The 22,958-nt window shown below is 46.5% G+C and overlaps 1 protein-coding gene across 2 annotated transcripts; it reads right to left on the bottom strand.

Moving 5' to 3' along the window:
• Positions 1–71: 71 nt before the first annotated feature.
• Positions 72–20,884, bottom strand: LOC120980457 (NAD(P)H dehydrogenase [quinone] 1-like). 2 transcript variants are annotated; one of them, XM_040409582.1, is made up of 6 exons: positions 20,723–20,884; positions 18,751–18,915; positions 3,979–4,109; positions 1,928–2,041; positions 1,635–1,736; positions 72–383 (listed from the first exon to the last, which is right to left on the bottom strand). In XM_040409582.1, the coding sequence occupies exons 1-6, from the start codon at positions 20,727–20,729 to the stop codon at positions 72–74; spliced, it is 831 nt and encodes a 276-aa protein (XP_040265516.1). In that variant the 5' UTR covers positions 20,730–20,884. The 2 variants fall into 2 exon arrangements, with proteins under 2 accessions (XP_040265516.1, XP_040265515.1); XM_040409581.1 differs by lacking the exons at positions 72–383; positions 1,635–1,736; positions 1,928–2,041; positions 3,979–4,109 and adding exons at positions 15,037–15,581; positions 16,945–17,046; positions 17,346–17,459; positions 18,180–18,310.
• Positions 20,885–22,958: the final 2,074 nt, after the last annotated feature.

The raw sequence follows: 22,958 nt of genomic DNA, 5'->3' as shown, positions 1-22,958 counted from the left end.
CTAGTGCAGCCAGTGACGCGTAGACTGAAAGGACACAGCGTCTCACGTAAAACACTTTGCCAAGCCGCCTCTTATAAGCTGGAGACTTCAGCCTTCAGCTGGTTATCGGGTGGTAGAGGTTTGCCGAGGTGTTGCCCCACCGTTGGGCCATACCTATCATCAGATCTGGCCTCCTCCACCTGCTTCTTCAGCAGAAATCCACCAGACATACCCTCAAAGTCCTGACTGGGAATGTATCTGATGGACTTTTCGTCCCAGATGGTCTCCAGTCGCTTCTCCCAGCTCTTCAGTATCCCAACCCGAGCTTCGTGAGGCATGTGTGCCACAGCGTATGAGATCTGAGGCTCCAGGACTTGGAATCCACAGAAATTCAGAATGCCATTCTGTAAATGCATAAAAAACCCAATTACCATAGATTCTGCTTATGTGATCTTCAATGGCGTGCTTGGATCAATCACCCTGGACAGGCTAGGCTTGTGAATTGAGAGTATTAGTACTCTTCTTTATTTTTCTGCACAGGAAGGTTGGTTGGTTGGGGAGAGGTGGGATGGAGAGAACGGGGAGGGGGTTTATACTCTTTTGTATGGTTTCCTGTACAGTACTAGGTTTAAAAAAAAATAAAAAATCCAATAAAAAAGATCTGATAAAAAAAAAACTAGAACGGAGAACCCAACATGGTTATAACGGAAAATATTAGCATTCTTAATACAGAATGCTTACTAAAATGTGGCTTGAGGGGTTAAAAAAAAAATATATATATTATCTCACCTCATCCACTTGTTCGCGCAGCCAGCATCGCCTTCTTTCTTGTTCTTTCAGGACCTGCAAAAGGACCTTTGATGGTTGTGACGTCAGCGCAGGTCCTGCTGAATGAAGATAGAATCTTCTATCTTCATTCAGCAGGACCTGCGCTGACGTCACCACGTGGTGAGCGCGATTACGTCATCAAAGGTCCCTTTGCAGGTCCCGAAAGAAGAAGAAAGAAGACGATGCCGGCTGTGCGAACAAGCGGGTGAGGTGAATTACATTTTTATTTTATTTTTTTAACCCCTCAAGCCACATTTTAGTAAGCATTCTGTATTAAGAATGCTAATATTTTCCATTAAAACCATGTTATAAGGGAAAATAATAAGATCTACAGAACACCTAACCCAAACCCGAACTTCAGTGAAGAAGTCCGGGTTCGGGTCTGGGTACCACAATCAGTTTTTTCTCAAGCGCGTGCAAAATGCATTGCACTTGCGTTGAAAAAACTGAGCAACGCAGCGCAATCGCAGTCAAAACTGACTGAAATTGCCTACACACTCGCATGATTTTCCCTGATCGCAGACGCAACGCATCCGGACACGCTCATCTGTGTGGGGCCTAAAGGAACAACTTTTAGCAAATGAGACAGTGGAAAAAATGGCCCAAGGGTCATTGAAAAGGGTCTAGGCAGTAACCCTTCTGTCCTGTGTGGGGGGCCTGGTTTGATCCTTGCTATGGGGCCCTTACTTCTCTATGTACACCACTGCCTGCAGCCAGTAGAAGGGTCCCATGGGACTGAACTGCTAGCCGCCCTTCACCCGCTTGGATGCCATGTACAACCTTGGGGCCACTGAATACAATCAGCATGAACACCATTGATAAAATACCTGTATAGGCCACAGAATAACATTGATGTCTCCATTAAGGCCCCTGGGTGTAGTCATCGACTCGGGGCAACCGGCGGTGAAGGATAATATTGCTTTCTTATTCTGTAAAAATAAAATTAAGAGGTTAGAATGAGATTGCATCATCCAAATTCATTTCATCTGGCATCTGATAATCCAGAAAGACTCATAATCCATCAAACATCATAATGTGGAATTTCTGAGGAGAAATTCCACATTAATTTCTGAGTTCATGTATGACGGCTCAATCCTACAAGTCAATGACGGCGGCATACCTTGAACGGTCCTTCAGAGTACATTGTTTGAAAGCTGTACGCAAATCCCATACAGAAGACTCGTTCCACCCATCCTTTCATTATGACGGGCATCCCGAACCAGTACAAGGGAAACTGGAACAAATAACAAATGTCACTTTTAAGACCTCAGCAATACTCCGACATACCACCATTTGAATTGACAAAATGTAGATGTGCTACAATATTTAATTTAGGGCCCCCATTTAAAATTTTGCCTAGGGCCACATATTGTCTAAATCTGGCCCTAAGGTAAGGCTACCTGGCAGAGCAATCATTATACCAAGCTTAGCTCACGTCCGCTCTTACATTCAGAATCCTAGTATTTTGTTCTGGAAAAGAAACAGAATGCCAGAAATGGCATATTCAGTAGATGCCGGACACCGCCTGTACCTGGCGGATCCCATTTACGATAAGTGGGGTCCACCAAGGGTCAGACGTGAATACTGGCTCTCTGCAGGAAAAATACCACTGCATGGTTGGTAAGGTGGTCTAGGATCATGTCTTCTTCTGCATTACATAACACCATTTAGGATATGGAAAGGGACACAAAAAAGGTTGATAAGGCCACGGAGAATGTGTGATGGCAGGAGGAGGTCGTGAGTCATGAAGAGATCAACTTTAAGGGGGTCATTTACTACCAGCGCTATGCCAGTTTTTGGCATAAAAAAGTTTCAAGACCCCGTTTTGTGACTTTTTAAACGCCCGGGCGACAATATTTGAAGGTGGCGAAGGCCTGGATATTATTGGTGAAAAACTACTCCAGTCAGGGGAGTACAGAGAGTATTAAAAACCAGCGGAAAAAAAAGGGTCTTTGATAAATGACACCCTAAATATTCTGGCCTGTACAAGGCCGAGGGGAGTTACACCTGTCTGATTTAGACATTTTTAACATTTTTTTGCAGTAGATTCTGGAGAGGCGACTTGACCTGTGCATTAGGTGTGGTGGAAAAGCAGCAGATAGGACCAGCAGAGCCATACTTTTGTTGGCAGAATCAAGATGTTTCCATCAACAAGGTCATCTCGGTGGAGATCAAGTGGTCCTGTGGTGGGATATGCATGAGCTAGATGGCAAAGGCAGCCACGGCAGAAGGTCATTTAGCTAGTCCCTCAGTATGGGTAGCAGCAGGTGGCAAGCTGCTGACCCAAAGGAACCGGACGAAAAAAGGGTGGTCCTGGCCAGAAAAATATTGGTCAGATGATCGGCAATGTAGTATAGTTGTGGAGTTTGTCCCAGGTTTCCATAAGATCTATAGAGGGTTGTACATAAGAATAAACCACCAGGAGACACGAAGCAAACAATGATTTAATTTAAAAAAAATAAAGGTCATGTGTGAAACCTACCAAAAGGAGTTTCCAGAAGTATTGGTGGTGTCCAACCCCTGAGACCCCCACTACTTGAATGGTGCAGAGCTACACTAGTACCAGGTACATCCACTCATAGTGCTGACCGGGGCTTGGGGGCCCCAAGCAAAATAGACTTTTTTTTTTACTCCCTACCCTACCTTAGATAAGTTCCTAAGTTAATTCAGTCCTCCGGCTCCTTCCCTGGACCCTGTAGCGTGGCCGAGCTCCTCGCTCTCTACCTCCAGTCCTGGCTGTCACTCAGTGCGGCCGGGAACCGCGTGGTACAGGTCAGGAGATTCAGTTTCCTGTTCCCGGCCACGGCCGGACTAAAAGTAAGTGAGCACTCAGTGTACACTTCCTGTCAGTCCAGCCGGGAACAGGAAACTGAATCCCCTGTTCCTGTACCGCGCGGTACCCGGCCGGACTGAGTGACAGCCAGGAGGTAGAGGAGGAGAGCTCGGCCACGCTACAGAGCAGCAGTCAGCAGAGGAGGAACTCGGGAGGTAACCAGGAGTGCTGCAGCCGCCTGAGGCTCTCTATAGAGCGCTCAGGCGGCTGCAGCCTTAAAGGAAGCAAAACAAGCACCGGCTCTGCTTGGGGCCCCGGGCCAGCTCGGGGCCCCAAGCAATTGCTTGTTTTGCCTGTCTGTTAGCGACGGGCCTGGTGCTGACATCTAGCACACATACCTGAAAGATTACAAGGTCGGCCTTCTCCACTTTCTTCTGCTCCTCCATAATGTCTTTGGAGAGACGCCCTTCCTTCCACGCTGCCAGAGCCTCTGCGCCATATTTGAACTTACTCGGATCCTGGGGACTACCTGTATGAAGGCGGAATTGGTCTAAGGCTCTGTTCATATAATAGTAAAGCCTTGTGTCCAAAATTGGTCCAAGGCCTCGAAGTACAGCACTGCACAGGCGTTAAGTGGCATTGGTCACCCATAGATGCCCATACAAAAAAAAAAAGTAGAGGACGCAGTATATATTGTGGGATGCCTCTTTTCTATGCAGAGTAGTCAACCTGCTTTTCTATGCTGTAAAAAAAAAACTGTATACTGAAACTGGAGAACCACAGGTTGGAGACCACATTTTTACAGTGCCCATCCAGCCCATGGGCTATGTCTAATATTGCAGCCCAGCCCTACTGACTTCAATGAGCTGCAATACCAGACAAGGTCTATGTATAAGAGTGGCAGTGTTTCTGAAATTTTTATTTTCTTATGCTGGACAGGCCATTGAAGTGCTGCTCATTATTCTTACCTGTGATATCATCACGTGACAGGATAGGATTAAACTTCATCTCGTAAAGATCAGACACGAGAACCGTCCAACCCGTCTTCTTAAGAGCTGCCTGAGCTGCTTCCATCATGGCATAGTTAAAAGATGTCCGCTCTTGGTGAGCAAATACAATCAGCGCTGTTTTTCCTATTAATATCATAACACTCAATTAGTCATTTAGCCACTACTGGGACTTTTAAGGAATATCTGTCATCAGGATCAACCCTATTAAACCTGGCGTACTGTCTGGTAGGGTTGATCATGGTGACTAAAATGACCACTTCCTCTCTGCAATCGGTATGACCGATGCTGATCAATTCTGAGCACCGATTCACCTCCAGCTCTGCCCCTGCCAGTGATATTGATAGGGTCATGCATCCTCACGGTTCCGATGCCTGACCCCGAAATCTTTTGCATGCACAGGTGCCGGTACTATTGGCGCATTTGCAGTGAAGATCTCATAGCTGTCAGATCTTTGCTGCACCTGCAGAAGATTTCAGGCCAAGGCAACAGAGCCTGGCCTGCTGTCCATCTCACGTGAGTGGTCCTTCCCAAAGGACTGCAGCTGGTCGGAACTTGAATCCTCATCGCGAACCAGACTTGAAGAGAGAGCTCCGAAATGCATTGTCTTACTGAAGTTTTACCAATAAAGATCTTCAAACACCCAATGGTCGCGTCATTGCATAAATAGATGTCTAATCTGCATCAGACCTTCATGGTCTTACCGTTCAGCTCTTCCTACTATGGTCTCGTTGGGAAAGGCAGCACTCTAAGGGGCTGAGGACGCCACCCACCCTCCATGCTGCAAGAGACCTAATCGGCCGTGAACAAGGTCTGGGTTGGACTGAAACGTTGGCCGTGACTATTGGATGGAATAAAATACCTAAAAACTATTTAAACTCTACCCGAGTGCCGTGATATTTTTTAACATTATTGTTTGGGGACTCCCCTATCATTGAGCACTGGGACCTAACCACTAAAGTTGAGTGCCAACCATTTTTCTTTCTTGCTCTAAGGGGCTAGGCCAGCCCCTCTGTGCTCCGAGTACCTCATTTGCATATAACTAAAGATAAACATTTCTCTGCATCTGTAGTACCAATTGCAGATAGAAAGAGCTTGATTTGATCAACCTTACCAGGCAGTATGCCTGGTTTAATCGGGTTCATCATGGTGACAGATGCCCTTTAAAGGGGGAAAAATTGTTGGAGAAGAAATAAGAGTGGGTTAAAAAAAATTAAAGAGCCCCCTCTCAACACATAGTAAATGCCCTTTCGGCCAGTCACTGGCTGAGGTGGTTCACTGGGCCGGCCAGGGACTGGCAGAGGGGGCCCTTCCTATATCCTGAGACAGGACTAGTGAGGACCCAATAAGTGGCAGAAGGGCCAGGAGAACACTTATCTTATGCTTACCATAGATATATCAAAACTAAGGCCTCTTTCCCATGACCGTATTTATTTTGTATACATTCTGCAAAAAGATAGAAGATGTCCTATACTTGACGGCAAAATGCGGTCGACGGATCCATTGAAGTCAATGGGTCTGCTCAAAAAATGGCTGCAAAACGGATCCCAACATCATCCATATTTTAAGGAAAGGCGCTATATTTATGGTTGTGTGCATCAGGCCCGACCATGCCATTATTCCGGGCACAAATGCAAAAACCTTGCACACCATCATCTACAGGACTGGTTCTCCTTACGTAGGGTAGAGGGACCTTTTTGGCTCTTGCAGATTCCAGGTCCTATGGACAACAATAAACAACCCGTCCTCCAGGGCAACCGGCCAGCATTTAGTAAACTATGACCTTGTGACCATATGAATTGCAAAATAGGTAGAAGAACCCTTAAAGAACCCTGGTCACCTGCAATCATTGTAATTGTATATTATATATCAGAAAAATAAGCAAAGCAAGAAAGGTTGGGGTTCCTAGAAGACCCACAAAAGACTCACCAGGCATTGCGTCCTCTGACTTTTTCTAAACCAGAGTCGGGTTCACCTTTGCTCAGTTGAAGTTGCTTTATTAACTTCCACGCTGTAAATGTACATTTGAGAACAAAACCTGTGTTGTTATAGATTAGCTGGCCCAATCAGATTTGACGTCACCAAGACATAGGTAAGTGAGAGGTGATTGAATCTACCTTACAATAAGGCACACACCCCTTCCCTGCCTCTGCTCAGTGACAGAGCAGACCCCAGCCCAGTACCAGACGGGATATTCTAGTTATTTCACGAGCAAATATTGATGTGTCTGCTGTATGTAAATCAATGGGGAAGAGGAAAATATATCATTACTATCATAAGCAAGAGGAATAGCAGAGGCGAACTAGAATTAGGTGCCTGTTCACACAGTAGTATATGCAAAACAAAAAATCATTAAAAAAGGGATTGTATATTAGCAAAGACCATTTGGTTTTCCAAAATGTGATCTTGCTACAAATTTCTTCGCATGCGGCATTTTTTGTTGCAGGAATTTCTGTGACGGAAAATCAGTTCCCTTCATCTGATCGGGGTTGTTTTGGCAGCAAGGACATGAATTTCTGCAAGCCTTGTCCAAATGAATGGAACAGACGGGGCCTCCTGAGATTTTTTTTGTACAGGCGGCCCGTTTGGTGGTGCCGAGGCACTGGAAGTCTCGGGATGCCCCACTTGTGGGGGAATGGCTAGAGACGTTCAAAAAAAATGCGTAGGAGGGAGGAACTAATTGTAGAGGATCAGAAGTATTTGAAATTATGGACGCCGTGGCTTCTTTTTGAGGGGTCTCAAGCGTTTCATGATTGGCTGGAGCAGGCCAGTATCTCTCCAGTTAATCTTGGATGATTGAGTTGGGTTTCATGTTGGGATACCTTCCTTGTCTGTCTTTCCCCTTATGTGTCTTGTGTTAATTGTCTTAGTTTGTCTTGTCCCTGTATGTCTTGTCTTGTTATGTTTGTACGGGCTTTATGGGTCATTTATTCATGTATCAGCGGGATAATACTTTGAATAGGTCTTAATAACCATATTCAGTAGCCAAATGATCAATATTTTGATGTGCATTCCACAATGTATTTGTACATGATGTTTTATCTACATGTGTGTTCATACTTAATAAAAATGATTGAACAACAAATGAATGGAACAGGTTTTCAGTCACACAATCTGCAGTGTGTGAAGACACCCTTAGGGCTTGTGCACACAAACGTATTTTTTGTCCGCATCCAACCCGCATTTTTTGCATGTCGGATGCTGACCCGTTCACTTCAATAGGGCCGCATGCGGACAGCACACCGTGTCCTGTCTCCATCCGTATGTCTGTTCTGTGGCATCTGCAAAAATATAGAACATGTCCTATTCTTGTCTGTATTATGGACAAGGATAGGGCTGTTCTATTATGGCCCGGACATGGCGGCTGGTATACGTGTTTTGTGGATAGCAAAAGAGGCAACGGCCGTGTGCATGAGCCCTTAAAGACGTGGTCCGAGTGATTAATACTGATCCTCAGGATAGGTCATTATCTGATTGGTGGGGGTCTGACTCCGGGCACCCTTAAAAATATGCTGTTTAAAAAGACTGTGGCGCGGGGGCGGGACCGGCCATGAGCGAGTGAGGACGCGCTCAGTAAGAGCTCCTCTGCATCCCTGGCAAAATCACCTTCCATCCAGCCTCTCCTGATGGGAAAAACTCTAAAAAAAGGGTAGAGCCCGTCCATCGGCTCCCCTGGCTTCATCGCAAGGCGATTTGCCTCTCCTCTCCGCCCAGCATTCCTCACCCCCGGGCTCTGCTCAGAAGGACCGCTGTGCCCCCAAGATGGCGCCGGCGCGCTGAACACGCGGTCCACTGAAGCGCATCCAGGCACCCCTGGGAGCCCTGCCACACAGCTACACCGGCACCGCGTCTGTGCCTCCGCTGCCAGCCTCGACCCCAGGCAATGAACGGAACAAGCGTCGGGACCGGATCCACCGGAGCTGCACTCTCCATCCTCACCCTCCAACCTGGCTCCCACGCACGCGCTGGAACCTCCGATGCTCACCTCAGCCGCAGCGCTGCCAGAAGCCTCACAGGTCAGTCACAGGGGCTCTTCACAAATCCCCCACGATGTGGCCCCGGAGGTCAGCAACCCCACCATCCCACAGAACTCCACTCTGAGGCCCTTGGCCCACTCCTTCTGGCCTTGTGGGCCCATGTCTGGAACCCCTGGAGCCCCAACTCACCACCAGGGGCACACAAGCACCCAGCTCCTGACCCATTCTGGTCTCTCCCTTCCGGGACAATACTAAGCACAGCAGCAACAGTCCCCTAGCAGGGTTGCTCCTCAGCATTGTGCCCCTCCTGCTGCAATGGAGCCCTTTCACCCTTTTTCCCACTCTCCTGGACCCTCTCTAGCCGCCTCAACACATTGGTCCACTGGATCTTCGTGGGACGGCTCCCATCAACAGTTGCTGCGAGCAACCCCGTCTGGTCCTGAACCTGTGAGCGGTTTACTATCCTCGCCGGCCTCTAAACATATCTCACCCCATACCAGGAACCCCCCGGCCTCCACAGATCTATTTGACGAGGACGTCAGACCGCCAACAATGGCACCCTTATCTGCTCACTGCCCTCTAAGGCGGACCTATCTAATTTTGCCACCAACATACTGCAGGAATGCAAGTGGGAATTCTCACAAGTCCACTCTGAAATGACGGTGCTTGACTCCAGAATTGATTCTGTCGTCCACGATCACACATCTCTATCTGCTACGGTTTCGGCCCTCCAAGATAAGGTCCAGTCTCACAAGGCTCAACTGTACACTCTACATCAGCACCTTGATGACATTGAAAACCGCAGCCGCCGTAACAACATACGGATCAGAGGCCTCCCAGAATCAATAACGACACCTGACCTACTGCCTTCAATTGTAGGAATATTCAATAAAATTTTGGGTCGCCCACCGAATTCTCACATAGAAATTGACAGAGCTCACAGAGCCCCCTAATCCGGATGGCTCTAGACCAAGAGACGTCATCTGCAAAATACACTTTTATGTTGTCAAAGAGCAAATTCTGAATAAGGCTCGGCAGTCTTCCTCTCTGTCTCATGAAGGGTCCCCAATCAAGTTGCTGCAGGACCTTTCCCGCCACACTCTGGTACAGAGAGCTGCCCTGCGTCCTCTATTGGAACTCCTCAGGAATTGGGGAATTCTCCGTCGGTGGGGCTATCCATTTGCCCTCTTTGCAGGCCCCAGTGTGGGGGACAGTTACTACTGTGGGGTCAAACTACTATATGGGGGTAGTGTGGGGGATGTTGCTAATGGGTAGGAACTATAGGAGCATTTCTATTACAAAGACATATTAGGGGACATTATTTTTCAGGGACACTATACAGGCATTATTACCTGGAGCACAATTTAGGATGGTATTATTACTGGGGGCACTCTAGGGGACATTATAATTGCTGTAGACACCATAGGGACATTTTGGGGGTCATTTATCAAACTGGTTTAACGTAGAATTGGCTTAGTTGCCCATAGCAACCAGATTCTACTTTTAAATTTAGACTGCTCCTTTTGAAAATGAAAGGTGGAATCTGATTGGTTGCTATGGGCAACTAAGCCAGTTGTACTTTACACCAGTTTGATAAATGACCTCAATTATGAGAAATCTAACGTGTCTGTGTAACAAACTCTGTAGAGACGAGATGCGGCGGAAAGAATTAGTCATGGCGTTCTGGGGCAAACGGAGGAGAAGAGGAAAGAGAAGGTCTACATGACAGGAGATGTCTCTGGAAGTAAGAGGTATGTGGTGCTGTATTCTATTATATGTAGAGCTGGCTCACTACTGTGAGCTGCGTCTCATCTTCTACTCCAAGTCTTTTTTAATTATAATTTATCGTATTTGTCGCTTCATAAGACACACTTTTTCCCCCCAAAATGTGGGGAAGAAGTCAATGCTTCTTATAAAGTGAACGTGCCCAGAAATATGGCCGTCACATTGCAGGCTGTTATCTAGAGACGCACCTCCAGAGTTAATAATGTGAGGCGGCGCCCTCCAGTAGGAAGTGTGGGGCGGACGGCGGTCATTGAAGCTAAATGCCACCAGCACGCATGTTTAATAGGACGTGTGAGCGCTCAGTCTGCTGTTGCTTAGCAGCACTGACGGTTTGCTGTCCTCCGCACCACACCTCCCTCCTCTACTGTGACGCGCTCCGGCACTGCTGCCCTGTATGGTGAGCTGATTGGTGGTGAGCACTGCAGTATATGGGTGCATTCCTATGGATGAGGGGGGTTATAACACAGGTGAATTACGGTACCCTGGACTGTGTTTATATTATATGACTATACTCCCCTCATCCATAGGAACCCATGTACTGCACATGTTTTAGCCCATCTTTTGGTTGAAAATATTTTTTTGTTATTTTCCTCCTCTAAACCTGTTGTGCGTCTTACATAGCGAAAAATACGGTATGCATTTTAAATTTGGTAACTCAAAATGTAATCTGGCTCCTAAATTTTTCAGTTTAGGAGCCAATGGCGCCTGGGTATTTTTGCAGTCCTATGTAACACTACAGATAACATAAGGTAAAAGGGTTCTTTGGGATTTATATCCTCAGGATAGGTCATCAATATGAGATTGGTGGGGGTCCGACTCCTGGCACCCTAGCCAATAAGCTGTTTGAGGAGACTGCAATGTCCCTGTGAGCGCCGCAGCCTCTTTGCTCCTTACCAAGCACAGCGCTGTCCAGTTGATAGCACTATGCTTGTTATTGCAGCTGAGCCCCAATCACTCGGATGGAACTGAGCTGCAGCTAGGCCATGTAACGATGAATGTGATGTTATATGGCCTAGGAAGAGACTGTGGCGTTCATGAAGCACCACAGCCTGTTCATATAGATAAAAACACTAAACTAAAATGGAGGGAGGGGCCCGAGATGGGTGGACAGCCCCGGGCCTATCATGCATTTCATCCGCCCCCGATTCTCTGTGACCTCCAGAATTCCCGTATGGATGCCCCACGCCTCTTAGAGACGTCTTATAAGCGAATGATCCAAACCTTCCGTAGTAAATTAGTCAATTTTATGAATACAGCAACAAGAGTGGTCGCTTGCTGGCGAGTGCTCTCAGGGGGGAAAATGCTGCCTCTTACATCCCCGTGGTAAAAAACCCTGCACACCGTATGGTGTACACCACGGAGGACAATGCCTCATCTTTCCAATATTTTTATTCTGAACTATATAACCTTCCATTTTCCTCTCAAACATGTGAAGACCAGGTCCCTGAACCGGCACCTCATACCTTCAAGCTATCTGCTAGCTTAAAAACTCAATTTACCAAAGTGGAACTGTTAAGATCAATGGCACCTTCTCCTCCCCCTTCTCCATCCACAATGGCACGCGACAGGGATACCCGCTGTCTCCGTTACTTTATGTTTTGGTCATGGAGCACCTGATCTCATCCATACGCACCAACCCAGACATATCTGGGATCAAGATTGGAGACACTGAGCATAAAAGTGCGGCCTTCGCGGATGGCCTTTTGCTCTACATAACTAACCCTCACATCTCCTTACCGTCTGTGCTTCGCGAGATTGCCAGCTTTGGTAAATGGACGAACTTTAAAATCAACGTGACCAAATCTGAGGCCCTAAACATCTCCCTGCCTTGCGCCTTGGTCTCTTCTCTCAAAACCTCCTTCCCATTTGTCTGGCCAACCACGGAAATAACATATTTGGGAATTAAGATCTCCGCCGACCTGTCACATCTCTTCAGAATGAACTTCACCCCTCTCCTTCAAAAATTAAAAGGAGTCGTGGATCCGATGGGATTTTTCTTTGTTTGGTAGAGTCAGTATACAAAAAATGAACTTATTGCCAAAATTGCTCTATCTCCTGCAGTGTTCTGGTCGCAACTACGTCAATGCTTCACACACTTTGCATGGTCACCTGGTAAAACACGGATCAGGTGGGCAATAATGACTCGCTCCAAAGAGCTGGGCGGGGTTGGTTGCCGGACTGTAGACTGTATTATCACTCCACGGCATACGCTAGGCTCCTGGATATGCTGCGAGTGGATTCTTCCAAATTCTGGGTTCATATAGCGCGAGACTCCTCTTCCTGCTCGCTTTCAGTACTCCCCTGGTTGACAGGCGTGCCACGCTCTATCACCTCTAGGTTATCCTTTGCGGCTAATCACACATTTGCAACAATATCATCCAAAAACCGTCACACCTCTCTAATCGATACTAGGGGCCACCTGACTCCAATCACCGACCACCCGTGTTTCACGCCGGGACACTCATTTCGCCCCTTTCTTACAGGCACCAAAATAAGCCCTCTCAGATTTCACCAGGTCCTCTTGGGGTCATGCCTGAAGCCCCTAGTCCAACTGGTAGAATCTCCGCACTCCCAATCTAGACATTCCTTTGAAAACCTACAGCTTCAGCACTTCTATTTTTCTACACGCAAGACTCATACCCTAACCAGACGCCTCACCACATTCAGCGGTATTCAGGGACATCTCAACCATCTACAAACTACTAATCCTCCAACGCTCCTCACACCCCCCTCCCTTTTGTCAAGCTTGGGAACAAGATCTGGGTGTACAGCTCATTCCCTCTCAATGAACAGGACCTTCCTTCTCTCCCACAAAGCGCTGATTTCCACTAAGGTGCAAGAAACAAGCTATAAAATCCTCTCCACATGGTACAGGGCTCCTACACTTCTGCACAAATGGTTTCCAACAGTGTCAGATCGCTGCTGGAGATGTCACACAGAAGAGGGTACGATGATCCACATTTCGTGGCACTGTGCTATCCTGCGCCCATTTTGGAACTTCGTACATAAAACAATACAGGAGGTAACAGGTATCCCTGTACCAAATTCTCCTGAATCCCTCCTACTGTCTATATTCAACTTGAATATCCCAGCCTACAAAACCTCACTTTTAAAGTATATGGTACAGGCGGCAAAAACGGTAATCCCCCGACACTGGAAATCTCCCTCTCCCCCTGACACTGGAGGAATGGTTTGAAGAAATTGCTCTTCACCAGAGAATGGAGAATCTCATTAGCGAGACTCCCTCAGACTCCTCACGTTTCATAAAACATAGGAAACATTTCGTACTTTGGATGCGTTTCTAAACGCTCATTTTTTTTCTTTTTTTTTGTGTTTGTTGTATTCATCATAGATACTTACAAGGTTCATGTTTATTGTGGGGATAATCTTCTTTACAAGTTATCAAATTCCCCCTCAGATTGTATGTTACTTTACACATCAATGTATGTTACTGCTATGGAAATACTTTCTTGAAAATCTCAATAGAAATTTTGAATAGTAAAAAAAAAAAAAAAAAAAGACTGTGGTGCTCCGGTCTCTTCCTAGACTTGTGATGTCACGTTCATTGGTCACATGGCCTAGGTGCAACAGTCCCATTCAAGTGAATGGGGCTGAGCGGCAATACCAAGCACAGCTGCTATCCAATGGGTAGCACTGCTCAGTAAGCTGTGAGGAGGCAGTGCCGCCCACTGGTGTCGGACCCCCACGATCACATACTGATGACCTATGTTGAGCTTTAAACACTTGGAAAACCCCTTGAACAACCCACAGATTCTAGTAATACAAATTCAATCCATTCTCGTGCAGACACATATATGATGCATAAACTAAGCCCAACAGAGTAAGGCTACCTTCACACTTGCGGTAGCAGGGTGCGGCAGGCTGTACCGGCTAATGCTAGCCCACTGTGCCGCCTGAAGTCCGCTCCAGTCCCATTCATTATAATGGGGCAGGCCGGTGGTCCAGCCGCAGCACGGCAAACAAGCTGAGAGGCGGCCGAAATAAAACTACAGCATGCTGTCGTTTTTCACCGGCCGCTTCTCGGCAAGTTTGCTGTGCTACGGCTGGACCTCTGGCCTGCCACCATATGCATACACGGCCCGGTCTAGTGTGCATGTGCTATGAATGAGAATAGCTGCAGTCAGACACCTGGTGGGGACGTATCACCACGAGAACAAAAGGATGGGGCATTTTGGGATTCGATTACCCCATTCTATTTAGCAAAATCCCTTTCTCTCCTGTCCTCGAGGAACAGTGAATTGGTTATAAATCACCTTAGAAGATCGTTCCGGAGAGGAGAGAGAGGGTCTAGAGACTAAGGCTCCACACAGCCAGTCTGATGGGTTGGCTAGTGAACTGCTATGTGTTGTCATATATGCAGCATATGCAACAATTTTTTTAATAAAAACCTATTGTAAAAAATTTAGTTTTTTTTTATTTCGAAAATATGTATGTATGCACAGCCTTAGGGCATATTGGACCTGCCCCTATAATCGGTAATGAAGAGCATGCACTCTAATTTTCAGTACATTCAGTCCTTCATTCCCTGCAGTCCCATATTTATCTGGAGATGCTAGTCCCACTCTCCTGCCTGCATGTTTATGGAGAAGATAGATGTTGGCTGTGCTAGAGTTTAGCCGAGAGACCGAATGCACACCACCCAATGAAACTTACACAAATTGTAATGTGATATAAGAGTAAAATGCTTTACAGGCTATTACAATAGCATAAACATTATGAGGGAATGAGCAGAGGAACTTGATGTCCAAAATGTCCGCCTGGTACCTCGTTGTGTAAAATGATCCTGTGACGACACATCTTTGTATTACCGCATCGTAGTGGCAAGATCCTAGTGCAGCCAGTGACGCGTAGACTGAAAGGACACAGCGTCTCACGTAAAACACTTTGCCAAGCCGTCTCTTATAAGCTGGAGACTTCAGCCTTCACCTGGTTATCGGGTGGTAGAAGCTTGCCGAGGTGTTGCCCCACCGTCAGGCCATACCTATCATCAGATCTGGCCTCCTCCACCTGCTTCTTCAGCAGAAATCCACCAGACATACCCTCAAAGTCCTGAATGGGAATGTATCTGATGGGCTTTTCGTCCCAGATGGTCTCCATTCGCTTCTCCCAGCTCTTCAGTATCCCAACCCGAGCTTCCTGAGGCCTGTGTGCCACAGCGTATGAGATCTGAGGCTCCAGGACTTGGAATCCACAGAAATTCAGAATGCCATTCTGTAAATGCATAAAAAAAACAATTACCGTAAATTCTGCTTATGTGATCTTCAATGGCGTACTTGGATCAATCACCCTGGACTGGCTAGGCTTGCGAATTGAGAGTATTAGTACTCTTCTTTATTTTTCTGCACAGGAAGGTTGGTTGGTTGGTTGGGGAGAGGTGGGATGGAGAAAACGGGGAGGGAGATTATACTCTTTTGTATGGTTTCCTGTACAGTACTAGGTTTAAAAAAAATAAAAAATCCAATAAAAAAGATCTGATAAAATAAAAACTAGAAATGAGAACCCCACATGTGATTTATAGCTCTGGTGCCTGTATATGTGGTGGAGGAGCTTTTGGTTTCCTCAAGTACCATTACCTTGGTGCAACCCCTAACTTCTGCACCAACACCCCTCACCCCGTAGATTGCAGATGCTAAATATACCGCGCCCATTGACATGAAATATGTCCTGCTAAACAAAGGGGGAGAGCGGAATTTCTCACATTTGCTGCCCTACATACATATCAACACAGGCTGCTCTGTGGACGAGTTACCTTTGGGGCCCTCAATCCAAAGGACCTTTGATGGTGGTGACGTCAGCGCAGGTCCTTCTGAATGAAGATAGAATCTTCTATCTTCATTCAGCAGGACCTGCGCTGACGTCACCACGTGGTGAGCGCGATTATGTCATCAAAGGTCCTTTTGCAGGTCCTGAAAGAAGAAGAAAGAAGACGATGCCGGCTGTGCGAACAAGCGGATGAGGTGAGTAAAAATTTTTTTTTATTTTTTTAACCCCTCAAGCCACATTTTAGTAAGCATTCTGTATTAAGAATGCTAATATTTTCCCTTATAACCATGTTATAAGGGAAAATAATAAGATCTACAGAACACCTAACCCAAACCCGAATTTCAGTGAAGAAGTCCGGGTTCGGGTCTGGGTACCACAATCAGTTTTTTCTCAAGCGCGTGCAAAATGCATTGCACTTGCGCTGAAAAAACTGAGCAACGCAGCGCAATCACAGTCAAAACTGACTGAAATTGCGTACGCACTCGCATGATTTTCCCTGATCGCAGACGCAACGCATCCAGACACGCTCATCTGTGTGGGGCCTAATGGAACAGCTTATAGCAAATGAGGCAGTGGAAAAAATGGCCCAAGGGTCATTGAAAAGGGTCTAGGCAGTAACCCTTCTGTCCTGTGTGGGGGGCCTGGTTTGATCCTTGCTATGGGGCCCTTACTTCTCTATGCACGCCACTGCCTGCAGCCAGTAGATGGGTCCCATGGGACTGAACTGCTAGCCGCCCTTCACACCCTTGGATGCCATGTACAACCTTGGGGCCACTGAATACAATCAGCATGAACACCATTGATAAAATACCTGTATAGGCCACAGAGCAACATTGATGTCTCCATTAAGGCCCTTGGGTGTAGTCATCGACTCGGAGCCACCGGTGGTGAAGGATAATATTGCTTTCTTATTCTGTAAAAATAAAATTAAGAGGTTAGAATGAGATTTCATCATCCAAATTCATTTCATCTGGCATCTGATAATCCAGAAAGACTCATAATCCATCAAACATCATAATGTGGAATTTCTGAGGAGCAGTGTAGCGGAGAATATTCGATAATCCGTCGTCTATAGGTTTCCTTTCATTCCCGATTAAAGGATGTACGATGTCTATAGCAGTAAGCAAAGACCAGGTAAAGCAGTGGTATCTCGGCTTTCATGTGAGTTCATGTATGACGGCTCAATCCTACAAGTCAATGACGGCGGCATACCTTGAACGGTCCCTCAGAGTACATTGTTTGAAAGCTGTACGCAAATCCCATACAGAAGACTCGTTCCACCCATCCTTTCATTATGGCGGGCAACCCGAACCAGTACAAGGGAAACTGGAACAAATAACAAATGTCACTTTTAAGACCTCAGCAATACTCCGGCATACCACCATTTGAATTGACTAAATGTAAAAGTGTTACAATATTTAATTTAGGGCCCCCATTTAGATTATGGAGAGGCGACTTGACCTGTGCATTAGGTGTGGTGGAAAAGCAGCAGATAGGACCAGCAGAGCCATACTTTTGTTTGCAGAATCAAGATGTTTCCATCAACAAGGTCATCTCGGTGGAGATCAGGTGGCCCTGTGGTGGGATATGTATGAGCTAGATGGCAAAGGCAGCCACGGCAGAAGGTCATTTAGCTAGTCCCTCAGTATGGGTTAAATAGCTGCAGGTGGCCAGCTGCTGACCCAAAGGAACCGGACGAAAAAAGGGTGGTCCTGGCTAGCAAAATATTGGTCAGATGATCGGCAATGTAGTATAGTTGTGGAGTTTGTCCCAGGTTTCCATAAGATCTATTGAGATTGTACATAAGAATAAACCACCAGGAAACATGAAGCAAACAATGATTTAATTTAAAAAAAATAAAGGTCATGTGTGAAACCTACCAAAAGGAGTTTCCAGAAGTATACCTTGATGGCCTACCATTACGATTGGTGGTGTCCAACCCCTGAGACCCCCACAATCCAAAGAACAAAGGGGATACTTGAATGGTGCAGAGCTACACTAGTACCAGCTACATCCACACATAGTGCTGACATCTAGCACACATACCTGAAAGATTACAAGGTCGGCCTTCTCCACTTTCTTCTGCTCCTCCACAATGTCTTTGGAGAGACGCCCTTCCTTCCACGCTGTCAGAGTCTCTGCGCCATATTTGAACTTACTCGGATCCTGGGGACTACCTACATGAAAGAGGAATTGGTCTAAGGCTCTGTTCATATCATAGTAAAGCCTTGTGTCCAAAATTGGTCCAAGGCCTCGAAGTACAGCACTACACAGGCGTTAAGTGGCATTGGTCACCCATAGACGCCCATACAAAAAAAAAGAGTAGAGGACGCAGTATATATTGTGGGATGCCTCTTTTCTATGCAGAGTAGTCAACCTGCTTTTCTATGCTGTAAAAAAAACAATTGTATACTGAAACTGGAGAACCACAGGTTGGAGACCACATTTTTACAGTGCCCGTCCGGCCCATGGGCTATGTCTAATATTGCAGCCCAGCCCTACTGACTTCAATGAGCTGCAATACCAGACAAGGCCTATGTATAAGAGTGGCAGTGTTTCTGAAATTTAAATTTTCTTATGCTGGACAGGCCATTGAAGTGCTGCTCATTATTCTTACCTGTGATATCATCACGTGACAGGATAGCATTAAACTTCATCTCGTAAAGATCAGACACGAGAACCGTCCAGCCCTTCTTCTTAAGAGCTGCCTGAGCTGCTTCCATCATGGCATAGTTAAAAGATGTCCGCTCTTGGTGAGCCAATACAATCAGCGCTGTTTTTCCTATTAATATCATAACACTCAATTAGTCATTTAGCCACAACTGGGACTTTTAAGGAATATCTGTCATCAGGATCAACCCTATTAAACCTGGCGTACTGTCTGGTAGGGTTGATCATGGTGATCAAAATGACCACTTCCTCTCTGCAATCGGTATGACCGATGCTAATCAATTCTGAGCACCGATTCACCTTCAGCTCTGCCCCTGCCAGTGATATTGATAGGGTCATGCATCCTCATGGTTCCGATGCCTGATCCCGAAATCTTTCGCATGCACGGGTGCCGGTACTATTGCTGCATTTGCAGTGAAGATCTCATAGTGGGGATGAATGCTGTCAGATCTTTGCTGCACCTGCAGAAGATTTCAGGCCAAGGCAACAGAGCCTGGCCATCTCACGTGAGTGGTCCTTCCCAAAGGACTGCGGCTGGATGGAACTTGCATCCTCATCGCGAACCAGACTTGAAGAGAGAGCTCCGAAATGCATTGTCTTACTGAAGTTTTACCAATAAAGATCTTCAAACACCCAATGGTCGCATCATTGCGTCAATAGATGTCTAATCTGCATCAGACCTTTATGGTCTAACCGTTCAGCTCTTCCTACTATGGTCTCGTTGGGAAAGGCAGCGCTCTAAGGGGCTGAGGACGCCACCCACCCTCCATGCTGCAAGAGACCTAATCGGCCGTGAGCAAGTTCTGGGTTGGACTGAAACGTTGGCCGTGTCTATTGGATGGAATAAGATACCTAAAAACAATTTAAACTCTACCCGAGTGCCGTGATATTTTTTAACATTATTGTTTGGGGACTCCCCTATCATTGAGCACTGGGACCTAACCACTAAAGTTGAGTGCCAACCATTTTTCTTTCTTTCTCTAAGGGGCTAGGCCAGCCCCTCGGTGCTCCGAGTACCTCATTTGCATTTAACTAAAGATAAACATTTCTCTGCATCTGTAGTACTAATTGCAGATAGAAAGAGCTTGATTTGATCAACCTTACCAAGCAGTATGCCTGGTTTAATCGGGTTCATCATGGTGACAGATTCCCTTTAAAGGGGGAAAAATTGTTGGAGAAGAAATAAGAGTGGGTTAAAAAAAATTTAATGGGCCCCTCTCAACACATAGTAAATACCCTTTCGGCCAGTCACTGGCTGAGGTGGTTCACTGGGCCGGCCAGGGACTGGCAGAGGGGGCCCTTCCTATATCCTGAGACAGGACTAGTGAGGACCCAATAAGTGGCAGAAGGGCCAGGAGAACACTTATCTTATGCTTACCATAGATATATCAAGACTAAGGCCTTTTTCCCAAGACCGTATTTATTTTGTATACGTTCTGCAAAAAGATAGAAGATGTCCTATACTTGACGGCAAAATGAGGTCCACGGATCCATTGAAGTCAATGGGTCTGCTCAAAAAACGGCTGCAACACGGATGTCTCAACGACATCATCCATATTTTGAGGAATGCAATATATTTATGGTTGTGTGAATGAGGCCCGACCATGTAATTATTCCGGGCACAAATGCAAAAACCTTGCACACCATTATCTACAGGACTGGTTCTCCTTACGTAGGGTAGAGGGACCTTTTTGGCTCTTGCAGATTCCAGGTCCTATGGACAACAATAAACAACCCGTCCTCCAGGGCAACCGGCCAGCGTTTAGTAAACTATGACCTTGTGACCATATGAATTGCAAAATAGAAGAACCCTTAAAGAACCCTGGTCACCTGCAATCATTGTAATTGTATATTATATATCAGAAAAATAAGCAAAGCAAGAAAGGTTGAGGTTCCTAGAAGAACCACAAAAGACTCACCAGGCATTGCGTCCTCTGACTTTTTCTAAACCAGAGTCGGGTTCACCTTTGCTCAGTTGAAGTTGCTTTATTCACTTCCACGCTGTAACTGCACATTTGAGAACAAAACCTGTGTTTTTATAGATTAGCTGGCCCAACCAGATTTTCCATCACCATGACACAGGTAAGTGAGAGGTGATTGAATCTACCTTACGGCACACACCCCTTCCCTGCCTCTGCTCAGTGACAGAGCAGACCCCAGCCCAGTACCAGACAGGTTATTCTAGTTATTTCACGAGCAAATATTGATGTGTCTGCTGTATGTAAATCAATGGGAAGAGGAAAATATATAATTACTATCATAAGGAAGAGGAATAGCAGAGGCGAACTAGAATTAGGTGCCTGTTCACACAGCAGTATATGCAAAACAAAAAATAAAAAAAAAAAGGGATTGTATATTAGCAAAGACCATTTGGTTTTCCAAAATGTGATCTTGCTACAAATTTCTTCGCATGCGGCATTTTTTGTTGCAGGAATTTCTGTGATGGAAAATCAGTTCCCTTCATCTGATCGGGGTTGTTTTGGCAGCAAGGACATGAATTTCTGCAAGCCTTGTCCAAATGAATGGAACAGACGGGGCCTCCTGAGATTTTTTGTACAGGCGGCCCGTTTGGTGGTGCCGTGGCACTGGAAGTCTCGGGATGCCCCACTTGTGGGGGAATGGCTAGAGACGTTCGAAAAAATACGTAGGATGGAGGAACTAATTGCAGAGGATGAAGGAGTGGATCAGAAGTATTTGAAATTATGGACGCCTTGGCTTCTTTTTAAGGGGTCTCAAGCGTTTCATGATTGGCTGGAGCAGGCCAGTATCTCTCCAGTTAATCTTGGATGATTGAGTTGGGTTTCATGTTGGGATACCTTCCTTGTCTGTCTTTCCCCTTATGTGTCTTGTGTTAATTGTCTTAGTTTGTCTTGTCCCTGTATGTCTTGTCTTGTTATGTTTGTACGGGCTTTATGGGTCATTTATTCATGTATCAGCGGGATAATACTTTGAATAGGTCTTAATAACCATGTTCAGTAGCCAAATGATCAATATTTTGATGTGCATTCCACAATGTATTTGTACATGATGTTTTATCTACATGTGTGTTCATACTTAATAAAAATGATTGAACAACAAATGAATGGAACAGGTTTTCAGTCACACAATCTGCAGTGTGTGAAGACACCCTTAGGGCTTGTGCACACAAACGTATTTTTTGTCCGCATCCGACCCGCATTTTTTGCATGTCGGATGCTGACCCGTTCACTTCAATGGGGCCGCATGCGGACAGCACACCGTGTCCTGTCTCCATCCGTATGTCTGTTCTGTGGCATCTGCAAAAATATAGAACATGTCCTATTCTTGTCTGTATTATGGACAAGGATAGGGCTGTTCTATTATGGCCAGGACATGGCGGCTGGTATACGTGTTTTGTGGATAGCAAAAGAGGCAACGGCCGTGTGCATGAGCCCTTAAAGACGTGGTCCGAGTGATTAATACTGATCCTCAGGACAGGTCATTATCTGATTCGTGGGGGTCTGACTCCGGGCACCCTTAAAAATATGCTGTTTAAAAAGACTGTAGCGCGGGGGCGGGACCGGCCATGAGCGAGTGAGGACGCGCTCAGTAAGAGCTCCTCTGCATCCCTGGCAAAATCACCTTCCATCCAGCCTCTCCTGATGGGAAAAACTCTAAAAAAGGGTAGAGCCCGTCCATCGGCTCCCCTGGCTTCATCGCAAGGCGATTTGCCTCTCCGATTTGCCCCAAGATGGCGCCGGCGCGCTGAACACGCGGTCCACTGAAGCGCATCCAGGCACCTCTGGGAGCCCTGCCACACAGCTACACCGGCACCGCGTCTGTGCCTCCGCTGCCAGCCTCGACCCCAGGCAATGAACGGCACAAGCGTCGGAACCGGATCCACCGGAGCTGCACTCTCCATCCTCACCCTCCAACCTGGCTCCCACATACGTGCTGGAACCTCCGATGATCACCTCAGCCGCAGCGCTGCCAGAAGCCTCACAGGTCAGTCACAGGGGCTCTTCACAAATCCCCCACGATGTGGCCCCGGAGGTCAGCAACCCCACCATCCCACAGAACTCCACTCTGAGGCCCTTGGCCCACTCCTTCTGGCCTTGTGGGCCCATGTCTGGAACCCCTGGAGCCCTAACTCACCACCAGGGGCACACAAGCACCCAGCTCCTGACCCATTCTGGT

Source organism: Bufo bufo, chromosome 10, assembly GCF_905171765.1.
Source record: "Bufo bufo chromosome 10, aBufBuf1.1, whole genome shotgun sequence".
Lineage (NCBI taxonomy): Eukaryota > Metazoa > Chordata > Amphibia > Anura > Bufonidae > Bufo > Bufo bufo.
Note: the sequence above shows the minus strand (reverse complement) of the source record. Positions and strands in the feature narration are given on the sequence as shown.